Genomic DNA, 21832 nt, shown 5'->3' on the forward strand with positions numbered 1-21832 from the left:
TCGAGTATTTTGAGTTCGGTTCGGTTGCAAACAGGTCGATGCTCGGTGTGCCCCAGGTGCTGAAGATCTTCTTCATCGCCGCTGGGTTGAGACACCACTCATCGGGATCCAGCTGGTGGCTGAGTCTTTCTGCCAGGTCGTTCTGCTCCCACAGGAGGTAAGTTGCCTGGATGGGGCATTGAATGGAGTTGGAGAACTCCCACATGTGGCAAGCTTCCTTGCATAGCGAGGTTGACCCTGTCCCTCCCTGTTTGTTGATATAGTGCAAGGCCACCTGGTTTTCTGTTTGGGTGAGGACTGCCCTGCCTGTTTGAAGGTTTCGAGGGCATTCCCTAAGGCCCTGAGCTCCAGTAGGTGGGTGGTCAGAGGTTGGGTACACTGGTCCCAGTGACGTCTGAGGTGCCCTTTCAGGGATCACATGAGTAGTCTGGTGTGCTGCACAACAAAGACCGGAGCGTGCTGACGATGAGCTGCTGGCAGGGATGCACTGGGCCAGGGATGTCATGGCGTCGATCTGGTAGTCCCGTAGGACGGCCTTGGTCTGCGTGGTGTCGATGATTGCCCAGATGAACGATATCCCCTGGGTAGGTATCAGGTGGGATTTCATGTAGTTGATGAGGAACCCCAGTTCTTGGAGGAGGGTTATGGTGGTTGACGGGGCTGCCAGCTGTCGAGATAAGATAGGACGCGCACCCCTTGAAGGCGAGGATGTGCCACTGCCACGCACTTTGTGAACGCTCTTGGAGCCGTTGAGAGTCCAAGGGGCAGGACCTTGTACTGGAGGCGTCTGTCTTGGCTTTAGAAGCGACGATGCCTCCTGTGGGCTGGGTGCATGGGATACTAGCCAATACTCAGGCTGTAACAGGGCCAAGACTGTACCCAGAGAGTGCGTCTGGACCTTGTGTATGCATCTGTTGAGCTTACAGAGATCCAGGAACGAGCGTTGTCCTTGTCCATGGTGACACGGCGGTTCCTGGAGTAGAAACCCCTTGGTGATCTCCTCTGTTCGTCACCGCCTCTATTGATTCTGCCGAAGCAGGTCCTCTCCTTGCTGCAGGAAAGTTGGGTCGTCAGATGGAGGGTGCCCCGCCCACTCGGGGGGGGGGGGGTGGGAGTGGAGACGAATTCGGAATCCCTGCTTGATGATGCTGAGGGTCCACTGGTCGATGGTGATCCTGGGCCAAGCCTTCGCAGACAATCTGATCCTGCTGGGCCGGAGGGTGGTCAAGGTTCTGTCTTTGTCTTGGGGAGAGGGCTGCACTTGGATGCCCCTGCCCCTCGGACGGTGCTTGTTTGCGTAGCAGTTATGTTACTGTTGCGAGCGCTGGGGCACAGACTGCTGCCAGTGTGGACTGGCTCAGTTGTGAGCTGGAGTCTCTATTTTATTTTATTTATTTATTTCCTCTCACTGGCCTCCTGATAAAGCCACATCTGGAACTGGAGCGCAGCAATTCGTGCGCTCAGCATTGCGCCCTCGAAGGTCTTTTTCCTCGTGGAAACCAGGGTTTTTCAGGTCCTTCCCTGACGGGGGTTGGAGGGAGGGGTCGTGCTGCCCTGTTTCTCTTAAGCTACCGCAATGTCCATGTATGGCTGCTGCGGGTTGTCGAATCCCTGGGCTGGAAAGATCTGGTACTTCAATCCCAGTCTCCTTGATGTTGGTTGCCCTGAGGAGGGAGTCAGCCAAATCTTGTCTCTGCAGTCCAGGAGGTTCTTGTGGACTGGAATCGCCACTGCCTGCGTGAAGTACTGGTAGTTCAGGCCTTGTAGTACTCTGTCTTGGGTACTTGTTGTCCACCCACGTGGATCTTGAGAAAGGCTGTGAGTTTCTGGAGGGACTTGGGGTGAGTCCTCGCTTGTGGGGGGTTTTTTTTTTTTAAAGTAAATTTATTTATTTTTGTGGGTGGTGACTCGGGGCGTGGCTGGAGGCTGGTGTGTAGCTTGTTCCTCCGTTGCTTGGGTGCATGGCATGCCGCTGAACCGCGCCATGTTGTTGTGCGTGGCTCCCTCTAAAGGGGGACATTGTGGGGAGTGTAGCCCGCTGAGAGAGGAGTGGGTCAGCAGGAGGATTAACTGTGGATGCTGGTCCCACCCCTGGTGGTTCGCAGGTTCATGTGCTGCTCCACTTGACTGGTTGGGTGGCTCCATGTACCCCACCGCCCTTCTCTGTCCTTCTTGAGAGGGGGGGAGAGCCTGCAGAGAGGGGGCAGGATGCACCCCTTCATCTGTGCCAGTGCTCCTGGCTGCGTTTCCCACTGTGCCTGGAGGCAGAGAAAGAGGAGTGATAATGCCTCTTGAGTGGGCTTCTGCTGCTGTACTGCCTATTGTATATTAAACTGTTCAGCGCTGCATATGCCTTTCAGTGCTATAGAAATCATGAATAGTACAGAGTCCCTCATGCTGGCTGGAAAAGCACTCTGCCTAGGTTTTATGAAGAGCAAACAGCTTTTTAGACTGAGGAGTTTCAAACCCCCACCTTTGGAGAGGCATGGTCTGACATGCCGCATCTCTGATGATATCAGCACCCTGCTGAGAAAGGCAGACTCCTCGTTCCCAACATGGGAGGGGGGCGGGGTGGGAAAGGTGTGAATTGCAGACTCTGCAGGACCCCAAGAGGGAAAGAAACATCGAGTTGTTTTTTTTTTTTTTTTTTCAGCATGTCCTTTATAAGCTGAACTCTGGGGCAGCATGTCTCCTACTGGGGGGAGAGGTCTGCAGGTCCCCTCCAAGGGAAAGAAGCATGGGAGATTCTTTCTCCTTAAATTCAGATTGGGAGGAGGGTGGGGCAGAGCCCCTCGGGGCTGCAACAGATTATCAGAGGTTTTCCCAAAAACAAGCAGATAGGACTTACCTTTGAACCCCAATCGGCTCCCTGCAGAGGCTGGCTGTAAGCGGCAGCATGCCGTCTGGAGGGTGAAAGCCCCGATCTGTTGCTTGCAGAGGCTGTGGATTTACGCAGCAGCATGCAAGACTCCTATCGGCTGCCCTGCAGAGGATGGCTGTACGTGGCAACATGCAGGGATTCCTGGAGAGATCTCTCGGTCTGGCGAGACTCCTATCGGCTGCCCTGCAGAGGCTGGTTCTAAGCGGCAACATGCAGGGACTCCGGGAGATATTTCTCTACCGGGCCAAGTGCAGGCGGGGGGATTAGCTGAGCCAGGGCATCCTGGAGGCTCCTTGCCACTGTAGCTTGTGGATCCCCCGCTGCTGCATTCTGATGAGGATGGCTGTTGGAGGAAGATTCTCGGGCCTCACTTCTCTTCATGCCCTGCAGAGGCTGGCTGTAAGCAGCAACATGCAGGAACTCCTGGAGAGATCTCTCGGTCTGGTGAGACTCCCATCGGCTTCCTGCAGGGGCTGGCAGCTAGCGACAGCATGCAGGACCTCCGGGAGAGATTTCTCGACCGGGCAAGTTGCAGTCGGGGGGGTTGACTGAGCCAGGATGTCCTGGAGGCTCCTCACCGGATTCGTCTGTGGATCCCCCGCTGCTACGCTCAGATGAGGATGGCTGCTGGAGGAAGATTCTCGGGCCTCACTTCTCTTCATGAAGTCTCTCAGTGCCCTCTTCCTTCGCTTGCATGCACGTGGTGACATGTGCGCACAATGCAAGCCACACGGAAACCTCGAGCGCCGGATCCAATCAGTGGGCGCACAATTCATGAGGATCCAGTGTGTTCATCCTCCTCCTGCATCCCAGTTGTTTCTTTAGATGATTCAGGCATCTTCAAGTTGATGAGTAGAAAAGTTGTAATGGAGAGCTGTAGAAAAATCAGACCGATGGGAACGGGCGGAAACTAAAGACTGGGGATTAGGGGGAAGCAGGGGGAAATGGGTGGGGCTCGGGCATGCCCAGTGGGGCCCGGGCACTGCACGAGCTCAGAGAGAAAAAAAAAAAAAAATCTCTCTGAGCTATTGGAGAGCTTATCCGCAAATTGGGAGGTGTTGGGACAACACCCATATGTGGCTGACTCATCCTGCTTGTCCTAGGAGAATATCTTATTCCATTAAATTTCAGAAAGTTATTTTGTCCCTAGGTGGACAGATATTCTCAACCCCATTTTGTATAATTCTTTTGGACTTCCTTTGAGTTGGATAGAATAAAACTAGCTTTGAGACCAAATTGTACTGCTGTGTGACCCTGTTGATCTAAGAAATCATGATCCATGTCTTTGAGAAGGTGGATAATGTGATAAATCAGATTGAGTCCATGGCAAATTCAGGCAGCCTCGGGTTTTGGTCAAAATCAGAGCAGTAACCCCCTCAATATGTGTAGGATTCATAATGGTGGGAGTATCCAAGTGAGAGCAGCTTTTAAACACCTCATTCATTTTATTTGCACTGATATTTAAAAAAAAACGGGGGGGGTGTGGGGGGGAACCCCCCCGTCGGAGCCCTTTAAAACAGTCATTTTCTTCAGCGCGCACCTCCGCATTGCGCTCAGTTGTCTGAGCACGCCTTTGTCCCGGCGCGCTTTTGACCTGACACCGTTTAAATCACTTATGTGGAACTTAGGGGGGGGATTATCAGCAAGTGTCGCTGCATATCCCCTCTAACTGCCTGTGCCGAAACTGACTCATTTGAAGGCAATCTGGGGCAGATTAGGGTGGAAATGTAGCAGCAGTTTTCTTTCTGTTAACCTGCTATATAAAGTTAGGAATAACGAAACAGCTGCTCTTCTGGGCACTATTCTGAAAATCAGCCAGTACCCAGTTAACTTTTGGGTTGGCCATCCCGGTTATTTCAGCCTGTGGCTGGAATACCAGCCACTTATTAATCCAAATCAGAACAATCTGTGACTTCTCCAACAATGACACCACAATTCAAGGGTATTGAACTTAGGAGGAAAGGACCTCTGTAGCTAATTAACTGGAATGCCGGAAATACAGCATTCCTTACATCAAATCAATCATCAGTCATAAAAACTTCCCGTATTTTACAAAGCATATCTTGTCACAATATCACATTCCAAACATACAGGGAACTTATCCTAATAGGCTCAGGCTCAACAGAACTGTTTTTGCTAAGTAAACTTCTGGAGCAAAGCTATCAAGCTTTCATGCTGAAACTTTTTCCACAGAGGATGGGCAATACTGGCAGTAGGTTTTTAATCAAGAGTTTTGCTCCAGAAGAAGCTTACTTAGCGAAACGGACAGTTCCATTGAACATGAGTCTGAGCCTATAAGTCCCTTGCTATGGTCATATTGCTGGTTTCTGTTGTTGCCTTATTTACCTGTTTGGCTACTTTAAAATCATCAGATAGTCACTCCCAGTTCCTTCTCTTGTTTGCTGCAGATAAGAACATGACTTCCTTCTGTACTGTGTTCTTTTGCTTGTCTTTGTAGCCCAAATGCATGACCATACTGTATACCGTATGTTTGGAATGTGATGGTGTGACAAAATATGGGAAGTTTTTATGACCAATGATTGATTTGATGTAAGGTATGCTGTATTTTCAACTTTCCAGTTCAGTACACTCGAATTGTGGTGTCATTGTTGAAGTCGGAGTTTTCTGATTTGGATGTGTATTGCTACCAGGATAATAAATCTGTGTTCCTTCCATCTTGTTCTGTAATCTTTGGCATTTACCAGCCACTTACGTACTTATTGCCATGGGCTGAATATTGAGCCCAGAAGATTTTTTTTTAAATTAGCGGGAGGAAGGTTCTCTAGCAACTGAATTATTTCAGATTGCTTTGCATGCTAATGCGGCTTTAGAGCTGGTTGTCTTTGTGACCTTAAGGCTGGGAGAGTGCACATTCTTTTGAAATCTTTCCTTGCAGGCCACTGGAATTCTTGGCTGTTGCTTTCGTCTTGGATAGCACTTGGGCTGCTTGGGTATAGCTGCCTGCCTGTGCTGTGTTTAACATTCCTTTTCCTCAGCTTCATCAGCTGTCCTCTGATTTACATTTTTGTTCAGCCTTGGCAAGATTATGCACTCCATTCTTCTGTTGCTGAATAGCTTTAACCTGCCTAATTTGTTCTATATTAGCATTTTGTTTTTTTGGGAGTAAAGGTGCAATCAAATTTAATTAATTCCTTAGTACATATAGGCTACACACCTTACCAGCTGCCTTTTGACTTTGTGGATTATATTAGGGAGCTGCTGCGAACCCCTTTCCCCCCCTCCCCCCCCCCCGAACAATCGCTGTAGGAGGGATGCCCAGTCCACATTGTCCAGAACCTGCAAACTCACCCCAGTGTTCCAAGGCAGGAGAGATGCCCAATCTCTCCTGCCAGAGCCCCTCCCCCCACCACTGAACAATTGCAGCAGGATGGATGCCCAGTCCCTCCTGGTGACACCCGTGAACCCCCCCCAATGATCGGAGGCAGGAGGGATGGCCAGTCCCTTCTGTTGAGCCCCCACCCTCCCCCCAAAAGGTCACCCCCCCACACCCGGACCCCCCTAACCTGTTTTCATTCGCCAGCTGGATGGCTCCTGCCTGCGTCTGGCCGGCAGACCCGCCTTCGAAGGAATGGCGAGCCTGCCCTTTCCCAAATGCACCAGGGAGGGACCTGATTGGCCCAGGTGCTCAAGGCCCCTTCTTTAGGAGGGGCCTTAAGCACCTAGGCTAACCGGAATGTTAAGCCCATCTCCCAGTGCATTCTGGAATACACTGCGAGGGGCCTTAGATTCTGACTGGCCAGATCCCCTAGGCCCCTCCTATGGGGAGGTGCCTAAGGGATCTGGCCAATCGGAATCTTAGGCGACTTCCAGTGCTTCCCAGAATCATTGGGAGCGGGTTTACGATGTGTTGGCAGGAGGGATTGGGCATCCCTCCTGCCGGGAAACATTGGGGTGGATTCAGGGGTGCTTGGCAGGGGGGACTGGGTATTTCTCCTGCCGCGATCATTTGGAGCTGTGTGGAGGGAGGGGTTCCGGCAGGAGAGATGGGGCATCTCTCCTGCTGGGGAACATTGGGATGGGTTCGCGTGTGCCGGGTAGGAGGGACTGGGCATCTCTCCCGCTGCGATCGTTCAAGGGGGTTTTGCTGCAGGTCGGCAGGAGGGACTGGGCATCCTTCTTGCCGGCGATGTTCCGGGGGGACAGGCGGCTGCGGCTGCTAATTTTATCGCAGCAGAGAGATCCCTCTCTCTCTCTCTCTGCCTAAGGCTACTTCCAGGCCAAGCCGCACCCACGCCTAGCCTTAGGCAAGCTTAAACGGGCTTGCGCACCTTCCTAGGCTCCCGGAGACACCTCTAATGTAGGCGGCCTTCCTCGGGAGGTGGGGTTGTTTGTTGTTTGGTTGGGTTTTGTTTTTTTTAGAAAACTTGTTTCCCGATTGGCTGGTTAGGCAGCAGTTGGCTGCATACAATCGGGACACTGTTTATAGAACTCGGGCCTTGGTGTTTGGTGTCACATACAAATGTTTGGTGTCTCACAACAGAAGAAAGGTTGAGAACCATTGTAGTAGATTAATGAATTGTGGTGATATGACCCATACAGTTCTTTATAATGGGAAAGTGATTGCAGAAGAAAATGTGGTAGTCAATTTTGGACGTAACTGCGATCTATATATCAATCATTGGTTTAAGTAGAAGTTCTGTGAAGCAGGACTTTGCAGTTTTTAATTAATATTAAATAATCAAAATGGTATTTATATGTTAAATAAAAATTTCACCCAGTGCAAGGAACACAAAAGTAAATCTCTTTTTGTTAAATATGAATTGCAAGCAGTTTCTTGTGATTAAGACAGGTAGCTTAGTATAAAGTGCCTTTTCAAATCGCTCAACAAAAGATTTTTTTTTTTTAAATACCCTAAGGTTTGGAATCGGGCCTAGCTGTTTGGCTTTATAGAATGGATAGCTGTGTAGGAGACCCCAGCTCAGTTTTCCCCAAGAGCCAAGGTAGCTAGTGGTACAGAGTGTTATTACTCCACTTTTTGATTATTATAATACTTTTACTAATGGGTGTGTTTAAGAATCAGTTACAGGCTTTTCAATTTGCATAGAATTCTGTGGCAAGATTATTAGTAGGCTTTAATCAGTATGAGCATATTACTCCTGCCTTGATAACATTTACATTGGTTGCCCATGGATTTTAGAATCAAATATGATTTATATTTTTTTTTTCAAAGTTGTGACAAACAAGTTTCAGCTCAAAATTACATACATTTCAACCACCTCGAACATTAAGATCAAGCAATCGGATGCCAAATTCCTTTTGCAGCAGGTGGTTCGATTTTAGAGCAATATCGTGCCTCAACTTTTTTTTTTTTTTTAATTCTGGGCCTACAGTTATGGAATTCATTGCCTTGGAAACAGAGATGTTCAGCCATATGATCTGGGAAGATTAGACCCGACATGTTTTGCATTTTTGCTTTATCAAGGATCTTTCCTAAACATATTGTATATATTGGGATCTGAATACAAGTCAAGGAAAAATGGTTGACTCGAATATAAGTCATGTGGCTTAATATTCAAGTGCCCTGCCCAGTCAAACTCTGCACCCAGTTCCCTTTCTGCCAGGGACTGCACCCTTCCCTCCCTCCCCTGTCAGACTCTGCACCCTCCCTACCTCCCAGGCTCTTCACCTTGCCCTCCCTGCCACCCCCGTTCACCCTGCCGCCCTCCCTGTCCTAGACTCAGACCTCTACTGATGATTGTCGGTGGAGGTGCAGCGGACAGAAGCGAACTGTCCTAGACGCAGGCTCATACCTCTACTGATGATCATCGGTGGAGGTGCAACGGGCAGGAGCAAACTTTCCAAGTTCCTGCCCCGCTGTCAACTGGCTACAGAGTCTTCAGCCGCTGAGAAGCACGAGCAGGTGCGCGATTTTGCGTTGCTGCTCAGTGCTGAACAGCTTCCTTAATGGTTCCTGCAAATTAATTAAGCCGCTCAGCACTGAGCAGCAGCGCAAAATCGCGTGCCTGTTTGTGCTTCTTCTCAGCGGCCGAAGACACTGTAGCCAGTTGACAGCGGGGCAGGAACTTGGAAAGTTTGCTCCTGCCCGTTGCACCTCCACCGATGATCATCAGTAGAGGTATGAGCCTGCGTCTAGGACAGGGAGGGCGGCAGGGTTGAACGGTGGCAGTGGCCTGCAAAAATTTTGAAAGGGGCGGTGTATTGGCTCAAATATAAACCGGACCCCCCATTTTTGGGCCAATTTTTTGGCCCCAAAATCCTGGTTTATATTTGAGTATATACGGTAAGAGCTTCATTAATAGCACTTCCTTATTTTGTATACAACTACATCCATAAAAGTATGTGTTTTTAAATATCATTCAGTACCCACCTAGATCATTCCATTGTCATCCGACCACTTCACTTTCAAGGTGTCAAGATTGCGGCGGTGTAAGTTCTCCACTACCATTCTTGACTTAAGTTCATTAAGACATAATTTTATTGATCTATTTGTGCGGCCAATATATACCAGATCACAGGGGGAAGTTATTGCATAAATACCATCTTACTATTACAATCTGTTTTCGTTTTAGATTTTAATATGAGTTCAGACATATATCCATCTTGTGGTGCAGTCTGCAGAACTGTGCATGATATTCCAAATGAAATCTCACCAGAGACTTACATAGTAACATAGTAGATGACAGCAGATAAAGACCCGAATGGTCCATCCAGTCTGCCCAACCTGATTCAATTTAAATTCTTTTTTTTTTTTTTTCTTCTTAGCTATTTCTGGGCGAGAATCCAAAGCTTTACCCGGTACTGTGCTTGAGTTCCAACTGCCAAATCTCTGTTAAGACTTACTCCAGCCCATCCTCCTCCAAACGGCCATGCACAGACACAGACCGTACAAGTCTGCCCAGTTAACTGGCCTAGTTCAATCTTTAATATTATTTTCTGATTCTAAATCTTCTGTGTTCATCCCACGCTTCTTTGAACTCAGTCACAGTTTTACTCTCCACCACCTCTCTCGGGAGCGCATTCCAGGCATCCACCACCCTCTCCGTAAAGTAGAATTTCCTAACATTGCCCCTGAATCTACCACCCCTCAACCTCAAATTATGTCCTCTGGTTTTACCATTTTCCTTTCTCTGGAGAAGATTTTGTTCTACGTTAATACCCTTTAAGTATTTGAACGTCTGAATCATATCTCCCCTGTCTCTCCTTTCCTCTAGGGTATACATATTCAGGGCTTCCAGTCTCTCCTCATACATCTTCTGGCGCAAGCCTCCTATCATTTTCGTCGCCCTCCTCTGGACCGCCTCAAGTCTTCTTACGTCTTTCGCCAGATACGGTCTCCAAAACTGAACACAATACTCCAAGTGGGGCCTCACCAATGACCTGTACAGGGGCATCAACACCTTCTTCCTTCTACTGACTACGCCTCTCTTTATACAGCCCAGAATCCTTCTGGCAGCAGCCACTGCCTTGCATAGTAGCATTGCCTGTTTCCTCTCATTATGCACCCAGATAACCTGGTTTCTGTTGTTGCCTTATTTACATGTTTGGCTACTTTAAAATCATCAGATAGTCACTTCCAGTTCCTTTTCTTGTTTGCTGCGGATAAGAACATGACTTCCTTCTGTACTGTGTTCTTTTGCTTGTCTTTGTAGCCCAAATGCATGACCATGCATTTTATTTAGCATTAAATTTTAGCTGCATAGACTGTTCATCATGATTCTCTGAATCGTAAGAAAGTCATACTGGGTCAGGCCAGTGGTCCATCTAACCCAGTATGTTGCCACAGTGGCCAATCCAGGTCACAAGTACCTGGCAGAAACCCAAATAGTAGCAACATTCCATGCTACCTACATGTCTATCTCATGTTATCCACATCTTCCAAGTTGTGGTGGAATTAGGTTTGCATCATGCATACGATACTGCAGAAGGATAATTGAGAATGGTATCACTCAAAAAAAATGTTGAAAAGAATTAGACCTGGGGATCAGTGAAGCTGTATATGCACCTTCCAGAGTCCACATGTAGTTTTTGAAGATTTGACAGTATGACCTGAGGAAGAAATTATTAATTTACTTTTGACAGGGTGTTAATCTGAAGTTCACATGCGGATGGTGTTACGGACATGTGGGCTAACCTGTCTTCCACACCTGGGATGGTTGACCCAGGCCTAGTTGTCTGTATGCCAGTGGAGATAGCCTGTTAATTTAATCTAATCTAGGATTTGTGGATTACTCTGTGCCTATAGAGGTTCAACGCAATTTACAATTACACATGAAAAAGACTACTACTATTATTTCTATAGCACTACTAGATGTACGCAGCACTGTAGAGTCACAAAGAAGAGCTTACAGACTAAACAGACAAACAGGATGTCATGGATACAGTTAAGGGGAACAGTTAAAGTCTGTAAAATTATTGCCTTTTAGCTTAGTCCATTTGTCTATAGGTACATTTTTGGATCTAACCCATCAAGACATCATTAGAATTGAGGGTTAGCCCACTTGTCCATAAGACCATTCATATATCATTTTCTTCGGATAACTCCAGTATGAGGTATAACCTACATACAGTCCAGTATTCTCCAAAATCATGCTTTTTAAAGAGGGATTTGCAAATCCAGTCCTCTGGGGCCACAACCTAGTCTTGACTTTTCTGGAGTTCCACAATGAAGGCAGTAAGTGCAAATTTTAATTCAATGTTTATTTAAATTTTAAGTTCAAACATACAATTCAAAACAAGATGGAAGAAGAACAGCAAAAATCTAAGAAAATTATAAATACATGTATGTAATACAACAACAGGTAACAAGTAATAACCAACTCCAGAAAAGAAAAAAAAATGATTACAGAGAAAGATGTATCACTGCAGGATGCCATATCAACAAACATTTGGAACGGTAGTGAGCTCTAGTAGCCAAAGACACACACTTTTCCACCATGCACAGTGTCTGACCCTGCTAAAATCTTTCCAAAAATAGAAGATATGCCTTCATGCCAACACAATTAACAGGCCAAAAAGGGAGCTTTCTGCCCCACCAAGGCGACCCAGGGCACCAGATTTCAAAAACACTATTGCAAAAGAAAGGGGTTCCTCAGTTTTTAAAAATTTCAAAATGGTAGCCCAGCAACTGCAAGCAAGGACAATAAAAAAACAACAAAAACACATATGGCAAAAAGAACTGAGCCCAACATGGCAGGACCAGCAGTGTGTGCAAATTTAAACCCATGTATATACTTGGAAGAACAAGAGTGGATTTGGGTACCTCTATTGTAAAGCCACAGGAATTAAGAGACCTCGCTGTGGCTTCTTGGAAGTGTCTCCTAGAAGGGGTAGAGACAGAGACCATGTCAAAAGGGCCTGGAATAGGTACATGGGATCTCTTGGAGAGAGAAAATGGTTACTGTGGATGGGCAGACTAAATGGGCCATTTGGCCTTTATCTGCCATCATGTTTCTATGTAAATGGTATAGAAACTGAATCCTCTCTATTTTGTCTTGCTAAAGAGTAGTATGTTCTGCTGTGCCCTGCCCTTGCAATGTAGAGCAGACTTTAACTGTCTTCTATTTTTGTTTCAGTGATGTGCTGGCTCTGCCTATCTTTAAACAGGAAGAGTCAAGCTTGCCCTGTGATAGTGAGAATAAAATTCTACCATTTCAGTATGTACTGTGTGCGGCCACCTCACCTGCTGTGAAACTGCATGAAGAAACACTCACATACCTCAATCAAGGTAAGATGTGCTCCTGCCCTTTTTTCTGGTGCTTGTGGCAGCAAAGAGCAGGGATCTTTATTTTACACAGACTTTAAGCCAGGGGTGTCCAACGTGCGGCCCCGGTTGAAGGCGATGCAGTGTTTTCCCTCTGCAGCCCCTGGGTGTTTAATGTCTTGCCGGCTTCCTCCTCTGTCTTTCAGTGACGTACCAATGGGGGTGGCCGGGGGGCGGTCCGCCCTGGGTGCATGCTCCAAAGGGGTGCACAGCCAGCCGGGTCCAGAAGCTCCCGTGCTGCTGAAAACGGCACCTCAGCGCGGCTGCTGTATTTATTCCAGAGCAGAGTCGGCAGCAGCACTGAAGTGCACAAAGGTCCTGTGATGATAACTTTTGCTGCTGATGCTTCGGAAGAGGTAAGTGACGTCAGAGGGGGGGTAGACCTGCAGCCGCAGCCATTGCGGGACCTTGCCTCTGCCGGCCTAGCCCCCCCTCTGATGTCACTTACCTCTTCCGAAGCAGCGGCCGCAAAAGTAATCATCGCGGGACCTTGCTGATTTCAATGGAGAGAGAAAGAAGCATAGCAGGGTGGTGGAAGGAGAAAAAGGGGGGTCAGGGTGGTATGGAATCATGGTGAAGGGTGAGAAAGGGTCAGGGTGGTATTGAAGTGTGGTGAAGGAGGTCAGGGTGGTATGGAAGTGTGGTGAAGGGGGTCAGGGTGGTATGGAAGCATGGTGAAGCGTGAGAAAGGGGGCCAGGGTGGTATGGAAGCGTGGTGAAGGGTGAGAAAGGAGGCAGATGCTGATGGAAGTGGGGGGAAGGGAGAGGAGAGAGTGAAATGCCACACCATGGGGGTGTGGGAGAGATGGAAAGGGGAGGCATAAAGTTTCTGCAAAGTGAATAGAAGGAGAGAAGATGCCATATAAAAGGGGCAGAGAGAGGATAGACCGTGGATGAAAGGAAGAGAGTGACAAGAAGATGAGGAAAGCAGAAACCAGAGAAGACAAGGTAGAAAAAATTATATATATATTTTTTTGCTTTAGGGGAGATGCATTGCTGTTTCTGTGGTGTTGCATTGTATGCAGAGTCCAGCTTCTTGGTGCTTCAGTTTAATCTTTGTCTACATATTTTTATTCTATCTCCCCATTTACAAAACTGTAGAGCGTTTTTTAGCATTGGCATCTGAGCTGTTACCACCATGGCTAAAAACCACACTACAGTTTTGTAAAAGGGGGAGGGGTTAGGTTGTGATTACATATTCCATATTAGGCGAAGGTGTTTTCTGTGTTCTGTGTGTTCGAAAGACGTGGTTTTCTGTTAGGATTGACTGTGTAGGATTGATCTGTACTAGTCTGGCTTGTTTAGTTTTACAATGGGTTTATTGACATACTGCCCACTGCAGTATGTAAGATGCTGCCTTTTCCTAGGTACACTCTTGTGTGACGTGTGGATTGTTATTAAATATCATGTTTTTCAAACAGATGGGGGGTGTCAAAAAATGATGGGCCCCGGGTGCCACATATGCTAGGTACGCCACTGCTGTCTTGCTGCAGCGTTTGCGCATTTGTGTGGCCACAGAAACATTTTTTTCGGCCAATGCGGCCCAGGGAAGCCAAAAGGTTGGACACCCCTGCGTTAAGCTCTCGTGGACAAGAGTCTTTTTATCTTGTGTGTCCAGATCTCTGTCCACTAGCTGTCCTCAGTGGCATGTCATGGGTGACCTCTTTCGTACCCATTTCTGTTTTGATTCTCATCAGGTAACTATTGTGACCTTCCTGCTTTTCTCTCTCCGTAGCTCTTTTTGGAGTCCATTTTGTATTAGTCTATTTCTGATTCTTCTGATGTACCTGCCATGCTACCCTCTCACCCCATCACCACTTGAGCGCACCCACTATGGATTCTACTGTAGCTCTTTACTTCTTGTGCAAAGGAAAGTGCTCAGTCAATAGCTGGTGCACAAACCTGCTGCTGAAGCCTTGGAAGAAGAGAAATAATAAGAAAATGTTCTGATTGGTTGTTCCAGATAGGATAGTATATCAAATCTAATAAACGATAAATAAGCTGGGGACAGCAGAGCCCTCCTTGCCTGCTTCCAAGATAAGGTCAAAGCAGAGAAGTTGTATTTCACGCCACTGCTAATATTGCTGGCCAGCTCGGCTGTGCTGGAGAGCTGCCCCTTCAAAGCCATGGCTCTATTCAAATGCATGGCTTGCGCATTAAGTTGGCGCTGACCCTGCTGATTCTCCTCCAGATCTCCTCATGGTTAGTTTCTTCCTGTATAGCTTTCTATCTGGCTATAATTGGGGTGCCAGCCTGCATGGCTTCTCTCCTTGTTCCTTCCTCCACCCCCTACTTCAGTTGTAATCAGGCAGTTGCTGAACATGTTCTCTAGTTTTTTGGGGTAAGGGGGATATATATTTATGTTTGAAAAGTTTCTCTCTATATATGTTTGAAAGTTTCTCTCTATATATAGTGGTGGAAGTATAGGTAAAGTATTTGTGCGGGACTGGTGGATCGGGCTGTGTTTCGGTGGGCTGAGCGGGTCCTTGACAGTGAGTCTGATGGTCAGGAGGTGGCGAAGATTCAGATGGCTGCCTCTTTCCTCTCAGACACCCTCTGACTTCTTGCGAACGTCTGCCAAATCTATAGCTGCGCGTCAGACCTTCTGGCTTCAGACTTGGTCGATGGATGCCGTGTCCATCACTAAACTCTAAATTTTCTTTTTCGGGGGTCCTTGTTGTTTTCCAGAGGTTTTGGACTAGTTAGTTTAAACTCTGATGGACTCTAAAGTGCCCTGCCTGCCTGAAGACAGTGCTTGCCAGGCTGTTCGAGGTGGCATTGCTCGGGGGAGTCTGTGAGATTTCCGCAAGTAACACCCTGAGCGTGGGACTGCTCCCTACCTGACCTCTGATTTTGCCTGGGGTCATATCTTTCAGCAACCCGATGGGAGGATGAGAATCCCTCCGCCAGTTCCCCCGCTGTCTATCCTGCTCAATGACTGTGCCCGTGCCCCCTCTGGTTCCGGTGGGTGCTCGGCTGGAGGCGATTCGGGACGGTTCTGCTTTGCAATTTGCCCATTCCCTGCCAGATCATTTTCTAGCTTCTCATCAGGCAGCGTGGAAGAAGCAGGTTTTTCGCCAGATCCTTAAGACTGCTAGTTCTCTAAGCTGTTGTTCCAGTTCCCCCTCAAGCATGTTGCACTGGCAGGTACGACAGGTACTCGATTTACTTTGTGGTGCCAAAGAATGTGGGGTCCTTTTGGCCCTTCTTAAATTTGTAGGGGGTCTACAGGGCTCGTGAAGTTCTGTCTTCTCACTTGGAGACACTGTGATATGTGATTCTGGCGGTTCAGCTAGGGGAGTATTTAGCCTCTCTCGACCTGACGGAGGCCTTTTTGCACATTCCAATCCGGCCCTCCCATCAGCGCTTCCTTCGTTTTGCGATCTTGGGCAGCACTTTCAGTTCTGTGCACTACCTTTTGGTCTGACCATGGCTCCCCAGATGTTCACCAAGGTTATGGTGGTCATCGCGGCGGCCTTGCGGACACAGGGCATTCTGGTGCATCCTTGCCTGGACAACTGGTTGATTCGTGCAAAGTCCTTCCAGGAGAGCACCCAGGTCATGGCTAAGATGGTGGAGTTCCTGCAGTCGCTGGGATGGGTTGTCAACCTTGCCAAGAGCCGGTTGGGCCCCTCACAGCGCCTGGAGTATCTTGGAGTTGTGTTCGACACCTCTTTGGGGAAGGTCTTCCTCCCAGAGGCCCGGGTAAGCAAATTACAATCTCAGAGTCGCCTGCTTATGGCGATCCGGTGTCCTCGGGCACATGATTTCCTCCAAGTCTTGAGGTCAATGGTGGCTTCCCTTGACATGGTGAGGTGAGCTCGGGCCCACATGCGTCCTCTTCAGTATGCTCTGATTCAGAGGTGGTTGCCCCAGAGCCTCAGTCTAGATCACAATGTTCAAGCGGACTTCCTTAGTTGTCACGTGTTAGATCCCAAAGAGTGATATCTAAGCCATGTGGCCTTTCAATTGATCGTGCAGACTTGGGGTCAGCCCCTCATAGACCTAATGGCCACAGGGGTCAACGCCAAAACACCCCGTTTCTTCAGTCTTCGCAGAGATGGTCAGGTCAAGGGTCTGGATGTTCTGGTTCAATCCGTGGCCATTAGTGAGCAGAGTTCTTTTCTGCATTGTTCGTCATCCGGGCCTGGTGGTTCTGGTGGCTCCGGATTGGCCTAGACGCCTGTGGTATACAGATCTGGTGCGGCATCTGGTGTCAGATCTTCTACCTCTTTCGCCCGATCTTCTGACTCGGGGTCCCATTCCCTTGTTCGATCCGGGTCCCTTTTGTCTTACGGTTTGTCTCTTGAAAGGGAACACCTAGGTAAGAAGGGGTATTTAGAAAAAGTTATCTCCACTCTCTTGGGAGTCCCGCAGACTTTCCACATTTCGGGCTTATGTGCGAGTTTGGCGTATATTTGAGGAGTGGTCGCTTTTTGCATTTTTCTGCCTAACATCTTAGAGTTCTTGCAGGATGGCCTGGAAAGGGGCCTGGCTTGGTCTTCTCTACGGGTTCAGCTTGTAGCCCTTTCAGCCTTTTGTGAGATATTACAGGGTTAGCGTCTGACTGCCATTTCTGATGTTCGCTTTTTGCGGGTGGCCAAGTTGCTCAAGCCTCCCATGCGACTGTCTGTTCCCTCTTGGGATTTGAATCTGGTCCTGTCCAGGCTTGTGCGCCCCCCCCCCCCCCTCATTTGAGCCTTTGGGTGTTTGCTCTTTGAAGGACCTTACTCCTAAGGCGGTCTTCTTGGTGGCTATTACTTCTGCTAGACGTGTTTCAGAGCTGCAGGCTCTCTCTTGTAGGTCTCTCTTCCTCGAGTTTTCTAGGGAGAGGATCATGTTGAGGCCTGTTCTTCCTTTCTGCCAAAGGTAGTTTCTCCTTTTCATGTCAATCAGTCTGTGGTCCTCGCGGTGTTGGCTAGTCAGACAGGTGCTTCTGAGAAGAAACAGTTGTGCAAATTGGATGTTGGTCAGGTCCTTCGCGTCTACTTGCAGCGGACCCAGGAGATCAGGAAATCAGATAATCTTTTTGTCCTTCTAGTGGGTCCTCGTAGGAGGGATGGCGTTTCCAAGGCTACCATTGTGCGCTGGATAAAGGAGACTATTGCTTCCGCTTATCTTCTTCAGAAAAAGACTGTTCCGGAATTTCTCAGGGCTCATGCCACTCAGGGTCAGGCAGCTTCTTGGGCTGAGTCTTCGCTAGTGCCTCCAGTGGATATTTGTAAGACAGCGTTCTGGTCTTCTTTACATTCCTTTGTCAGACACTACCCTGTGGACGTTCAGGCGCATCAGGACGCGGTATTCAGTGAGCGTGTTCTGGTGTCGGCCCATGATGGGGACTGCTTTGGTACGTCCTGCTTATAAGATTAACCTGTGCTGGTCTGGAGAGTTGCTAAAGAAGGAGAAAATAGGTTCTTACCTGCTAATTTACTTTCTTTTAGCCTCTCTAGACCTGCATAAGACCTCCACCCTATCTATTGTTATGTTCTTGCGTGCAGATTTTCATTTTTCAGTCGCTTTCTAGTATTTTTCTAGGGCCGGGGAGATTAAGAACAGCAGCTGTGGCTTGGCTGGTGTAGTTGGTGAACTGTGGGGACGTTTGCTATTGGCATTTGTTCCTTTGCATTTTCCAACAGCGTTCCTGTTTTTATTTGTTGATACTCCTGTTTGTTTTCTGTATATAGTTCTTAGTTCTGCTTGACTATTCGGCAGACTGAGGTAATTAGGGAGGGGTCAAATGATATATACATTTCCAAAGTTTTGTATCATTCTCCACCTGCTGGTCATGATGAGATATATACCCGCTTGTAAGATTAACCTTTGCTGGTCTGGAGAGGCTAAAAGAAAGTAAATTAGTAGGTAAGAACCTAATTTCTCCTTTCCTTTTGAGCGTTTATGCAAAGGCTGTGAATAAAAATATCTGTGTACCTTGCACCTGACCTCAAAAGAATCACTATTGCAAAATGCTCTACTTCCACCTGCAACCAAATGCCACTGTGAGAGCAAGATGCAAAAGCTAACTCATGTGCACCACTTTGCCCAGTCTCTATGAATACTGACATAAGCTTTGCATAGCAATATTTTGTTCTGAGGCATTCATTGCTGCATGAAGATTACACTTTAAAACTGAAAAGCAGATAAACCCAGCAAATCTGTTTGGCAGGAGAATTCAAAGTACCGGGTCATATTTTAAATTGTTTGCTCTGTGGAACTATTTTTTCATTTACTGCAGAGTGATTAATGTAGAAATTCAGTGGTGAAATTTGTGTAACTTGTAACCCTTGTGTTCTGTTCATATTCATTAGGGCAGTCGTATGAGATTAGAATGCTGGATAACAGGAAGATAGAAGAATTGCCTGAGATAAATGGGAAGCTGGTGAAGGTGAGTGACCAGAAGATGGGAGTGCTACTACAATGTGAGTTTAGCAGTTCAGATGTTGCACTGAAATCAGCTTAGAACAGAGAACATCCCAGGTCTTGCCTCTCTAAGCCAGGTCTGGTCTTGTCTGTTAAAGTTCTGTGCTGTAGCAATGTTATGGAGACTGTTCACTGTCTTTTTCTAAGACCCCCTTACATATTTCAAAGTACTTTGCAATTGTTTAAACATTTAGTATGACCTTTAAAAATCCATTAGTATAATTGGAGGGGGGGGTTTCTTAATTCATAAATTGCGTTCATAGTGGCCTCCGACTTTGACATATTCACCAAGGTTTATGATGCCACTAAGCTGTTGGCTCATTGAATTCTGGAGTTTCATTAAGAGCTCAACTGTTGCTGGAGCTCCATCCTGTTAGAAAAAAAAGACTCAGAAATTTTCGCTTCAGTCCATATTATAATACTATGCATTGTTGTGGCATAATACTAACTTCATAAAACAGGTCAGTGTTCAGATACCTCCCCTCACCACAGAAACATCCTACATATTTAGAAAAAAAAAATCTAGCTGTGGGTTGAAAAACCATTTGTGGCAGAATGCACATGTCCTTCACCCTCTACTTTTTCCCCTTTTGCACTTCTCTTCCACTTCCTCATAGCAGCTCACATCCCAATCTGTAGCTTGCCTGGGGCTTGGTTATTTGGATGTTCCAGTGGTGGTAATATGAGGGTGGTTTGAAAAGATTGGTTAAAAAAAAGTAAAACAACGTAGTCTCCTTCAAGGTCCTATACACTTTGTCTAGCAAGTTTCCAATTTTTTTCATATCAAAGGAAAAATAGCTATGAAGAAACTGAAAACTCGCTGGACTAAATGTGTAGCCTTTGATGGAGACTACATTGTTTACTGTACAGTATATACTCAAATATAAAGAGATTTTGGAGCTAAAAAAATGGCCCAAAAATGGGGGTCTCGGCATATTCGGGTTAATGCTTCCCCCCATCCCCCCTGGACTTGTTGCAGGCTTCCATGAGGCCGAGACAGAAGGGATTCCTCTGGTCTCAGCTGACTGTGCCATTTTTTTTTTTTTTTTTTTCCTCCCCCCCCCCCCGTGTACATTTTGAATCCCTGGTGGTTCCTCTTACTGTGCTCCTGCCCCATGCTGAGCCCCTCCCTGAATGATGGCCTAGAATTTTCACGGCCAGCGGTATACTGGGCATGAGAGAGCTTTCCTCGCTCCTGCCCAGCGCTGAGCCGCTCACAGAATGGCTGCTGCGAGTTCTCGCTGGTACACCACTGGGCTGCGAGAACTTAGGCAGCCGTTCAGGGAGGGGTTCAGCGCAGGGCAGGAGCATGGAAAGCTCGCTGCTGCCCAGTACATCACTGACCACCAGGGATTCAAAAAGTTAGCAGGGGAAGGTGGGAGAGAGGTAAAAAAAAAATTGGCAGAGTCGGCCGTGAGAGGAGGAATCCTTCCTGTTCTGGCCCACCATGTCATATGGAAGGCCTGGTGGAGGCTTGCGGGACCTCAGGAGAGAGGGCGGGCTGGGTACATAGTCTGGCAGGGAGGAAAGGGAGCTGGGTGCAGAGTTGGGGGGAGGGCAGGGCACAGATCCTGGCAGGACCCTCCCCCCATCTTATATTCCAGTCAACTTTTTTTTTTGGGGGAAAGGGTACCTCGTCTTATATTCGGATCGACTTATATTCTTTCAAGTATAAATGGTAACTTGCTTTTTTACCAAACTTTTTAGACCACCCTCATACGTACATTGTGGTATGTGCCAATAGTGGGTACGGATGTATGTATATTTGACAGTTCACAAGTGCCTGCTGGCAGCTACAAAGAGCACAATGCGGACAGGCAAAGAACCAGCACTCAGTAAAATCTGTATAGATAGAGCAGAAGAGCATACATCTCAGAATGAACTGCAATCAATATTTAAGAATTGTAGGCTTTGCTGGAGGTGTCCTGGTGGTTATTGAGGGGAGTGGGGTGCTTTAAATACATTGTAAAGTGTAATTCTGTAATCTTCTGGCTGTTGGTATTCTCTCTTTCCCCTACAACAACTCCCTTTCTCTTGGTAGAGTATCTTTAGAGTTGTGTTCCATGACAGGCGACTTCAGTATACAGAGCATCAGCAACTGGAGGGCTGGAGGTGGAATCGGCCTGGAGACAGAATTCTTGATATAGGTATGTTCAGAGTTAATAAAAGATGTAGAAAATTTGGACATCAGCTAAAATGTTCAAATGCTAGAAATATTTTTTCCCCTACTTATAATTTGACTTAAAATTCTTTTAACATTTTTATATGTTTGCCTTTTGCTATTTTTGGAAATTTGGCATCTTTTTTTTAAAAAAAATTTATTTTCTGTTTTGCTTGTTTTTCTTCCTTTCCTTTAAGCCCTTTTACGACGTTTTTCCTAACTTCTCAAACTACAAGCTACTACTGTCTCCTAAACTACACTGGCTCTAACACTCTCTTTACTTTTATTCATCTTAGCTTATTATAACTATTTTTATTTTATTGAGATCCTGGAAAATATACTCATAAGATGCAGGGAACTATTACACAGTGATATGTTAAGCTCTTCAGTGGTCTCTCAAATACAAACTGTAATAAGCTGTCTATAATCAAAATTCAAAAATGTATCAAAAAAATAAGACCCCATTTTTTATATAGGGAAAAAAAATCCTAGAATCATGTTTTCCAGAGAAGCAAATTTTAAGTTTGTCAGTGTGTGAGGTCTAATTTTATAGATTGAGGTTATTGAATTTTCTCTTACCTCTCATTTTTCCATAATTAATACTTCATAGCTTCTCTGTAGTCAGCTAGTC

General features: G+C 46.9%; 1 protein-coding gene across 1 annotated transcript in view; it reads left to right on the plus strand.

Annotated features, from left to right (window-relative positions):
• The window catches only part of TFCP2 (transcription factor CP2), a 171793-nt gene that overhangs the window by 39934 nt on the left and 110027 nt on the right, over positions 1 to 21832 (plus strand). The window contains exons 2-4 of the mRNA XM_033939022.1: positions 12436 to 12587; positions 18929 to 19005; positions 21082 to 21187. Coding sequence (XP_033794913.1) covers positions 12436 to 12587; positions 18929 to 19005; positions 21082 to 21187 — 335 coding nt within the window. The remainder of the gene's footprint in view (positions 1 to 12435; positions 12588 to 18928; positions 19006 to 21081; positions 21188 to 21832) is intronic.

Source organism: Geotrypetes seraphini, chromosome 3 (genome assembly GCF_902459505.1).
Source record: "Geotrypetes seraphini chromosome 3, aGeoSer1.1, whole genome shotgun sequence".
Taxonomy (NCBI): Eukaryota; Metazoa; Chordata; class Amphibia; order Gymnophiona; family Dermophiidae; genus Geotrypetes; species Geotrypetes seraphini.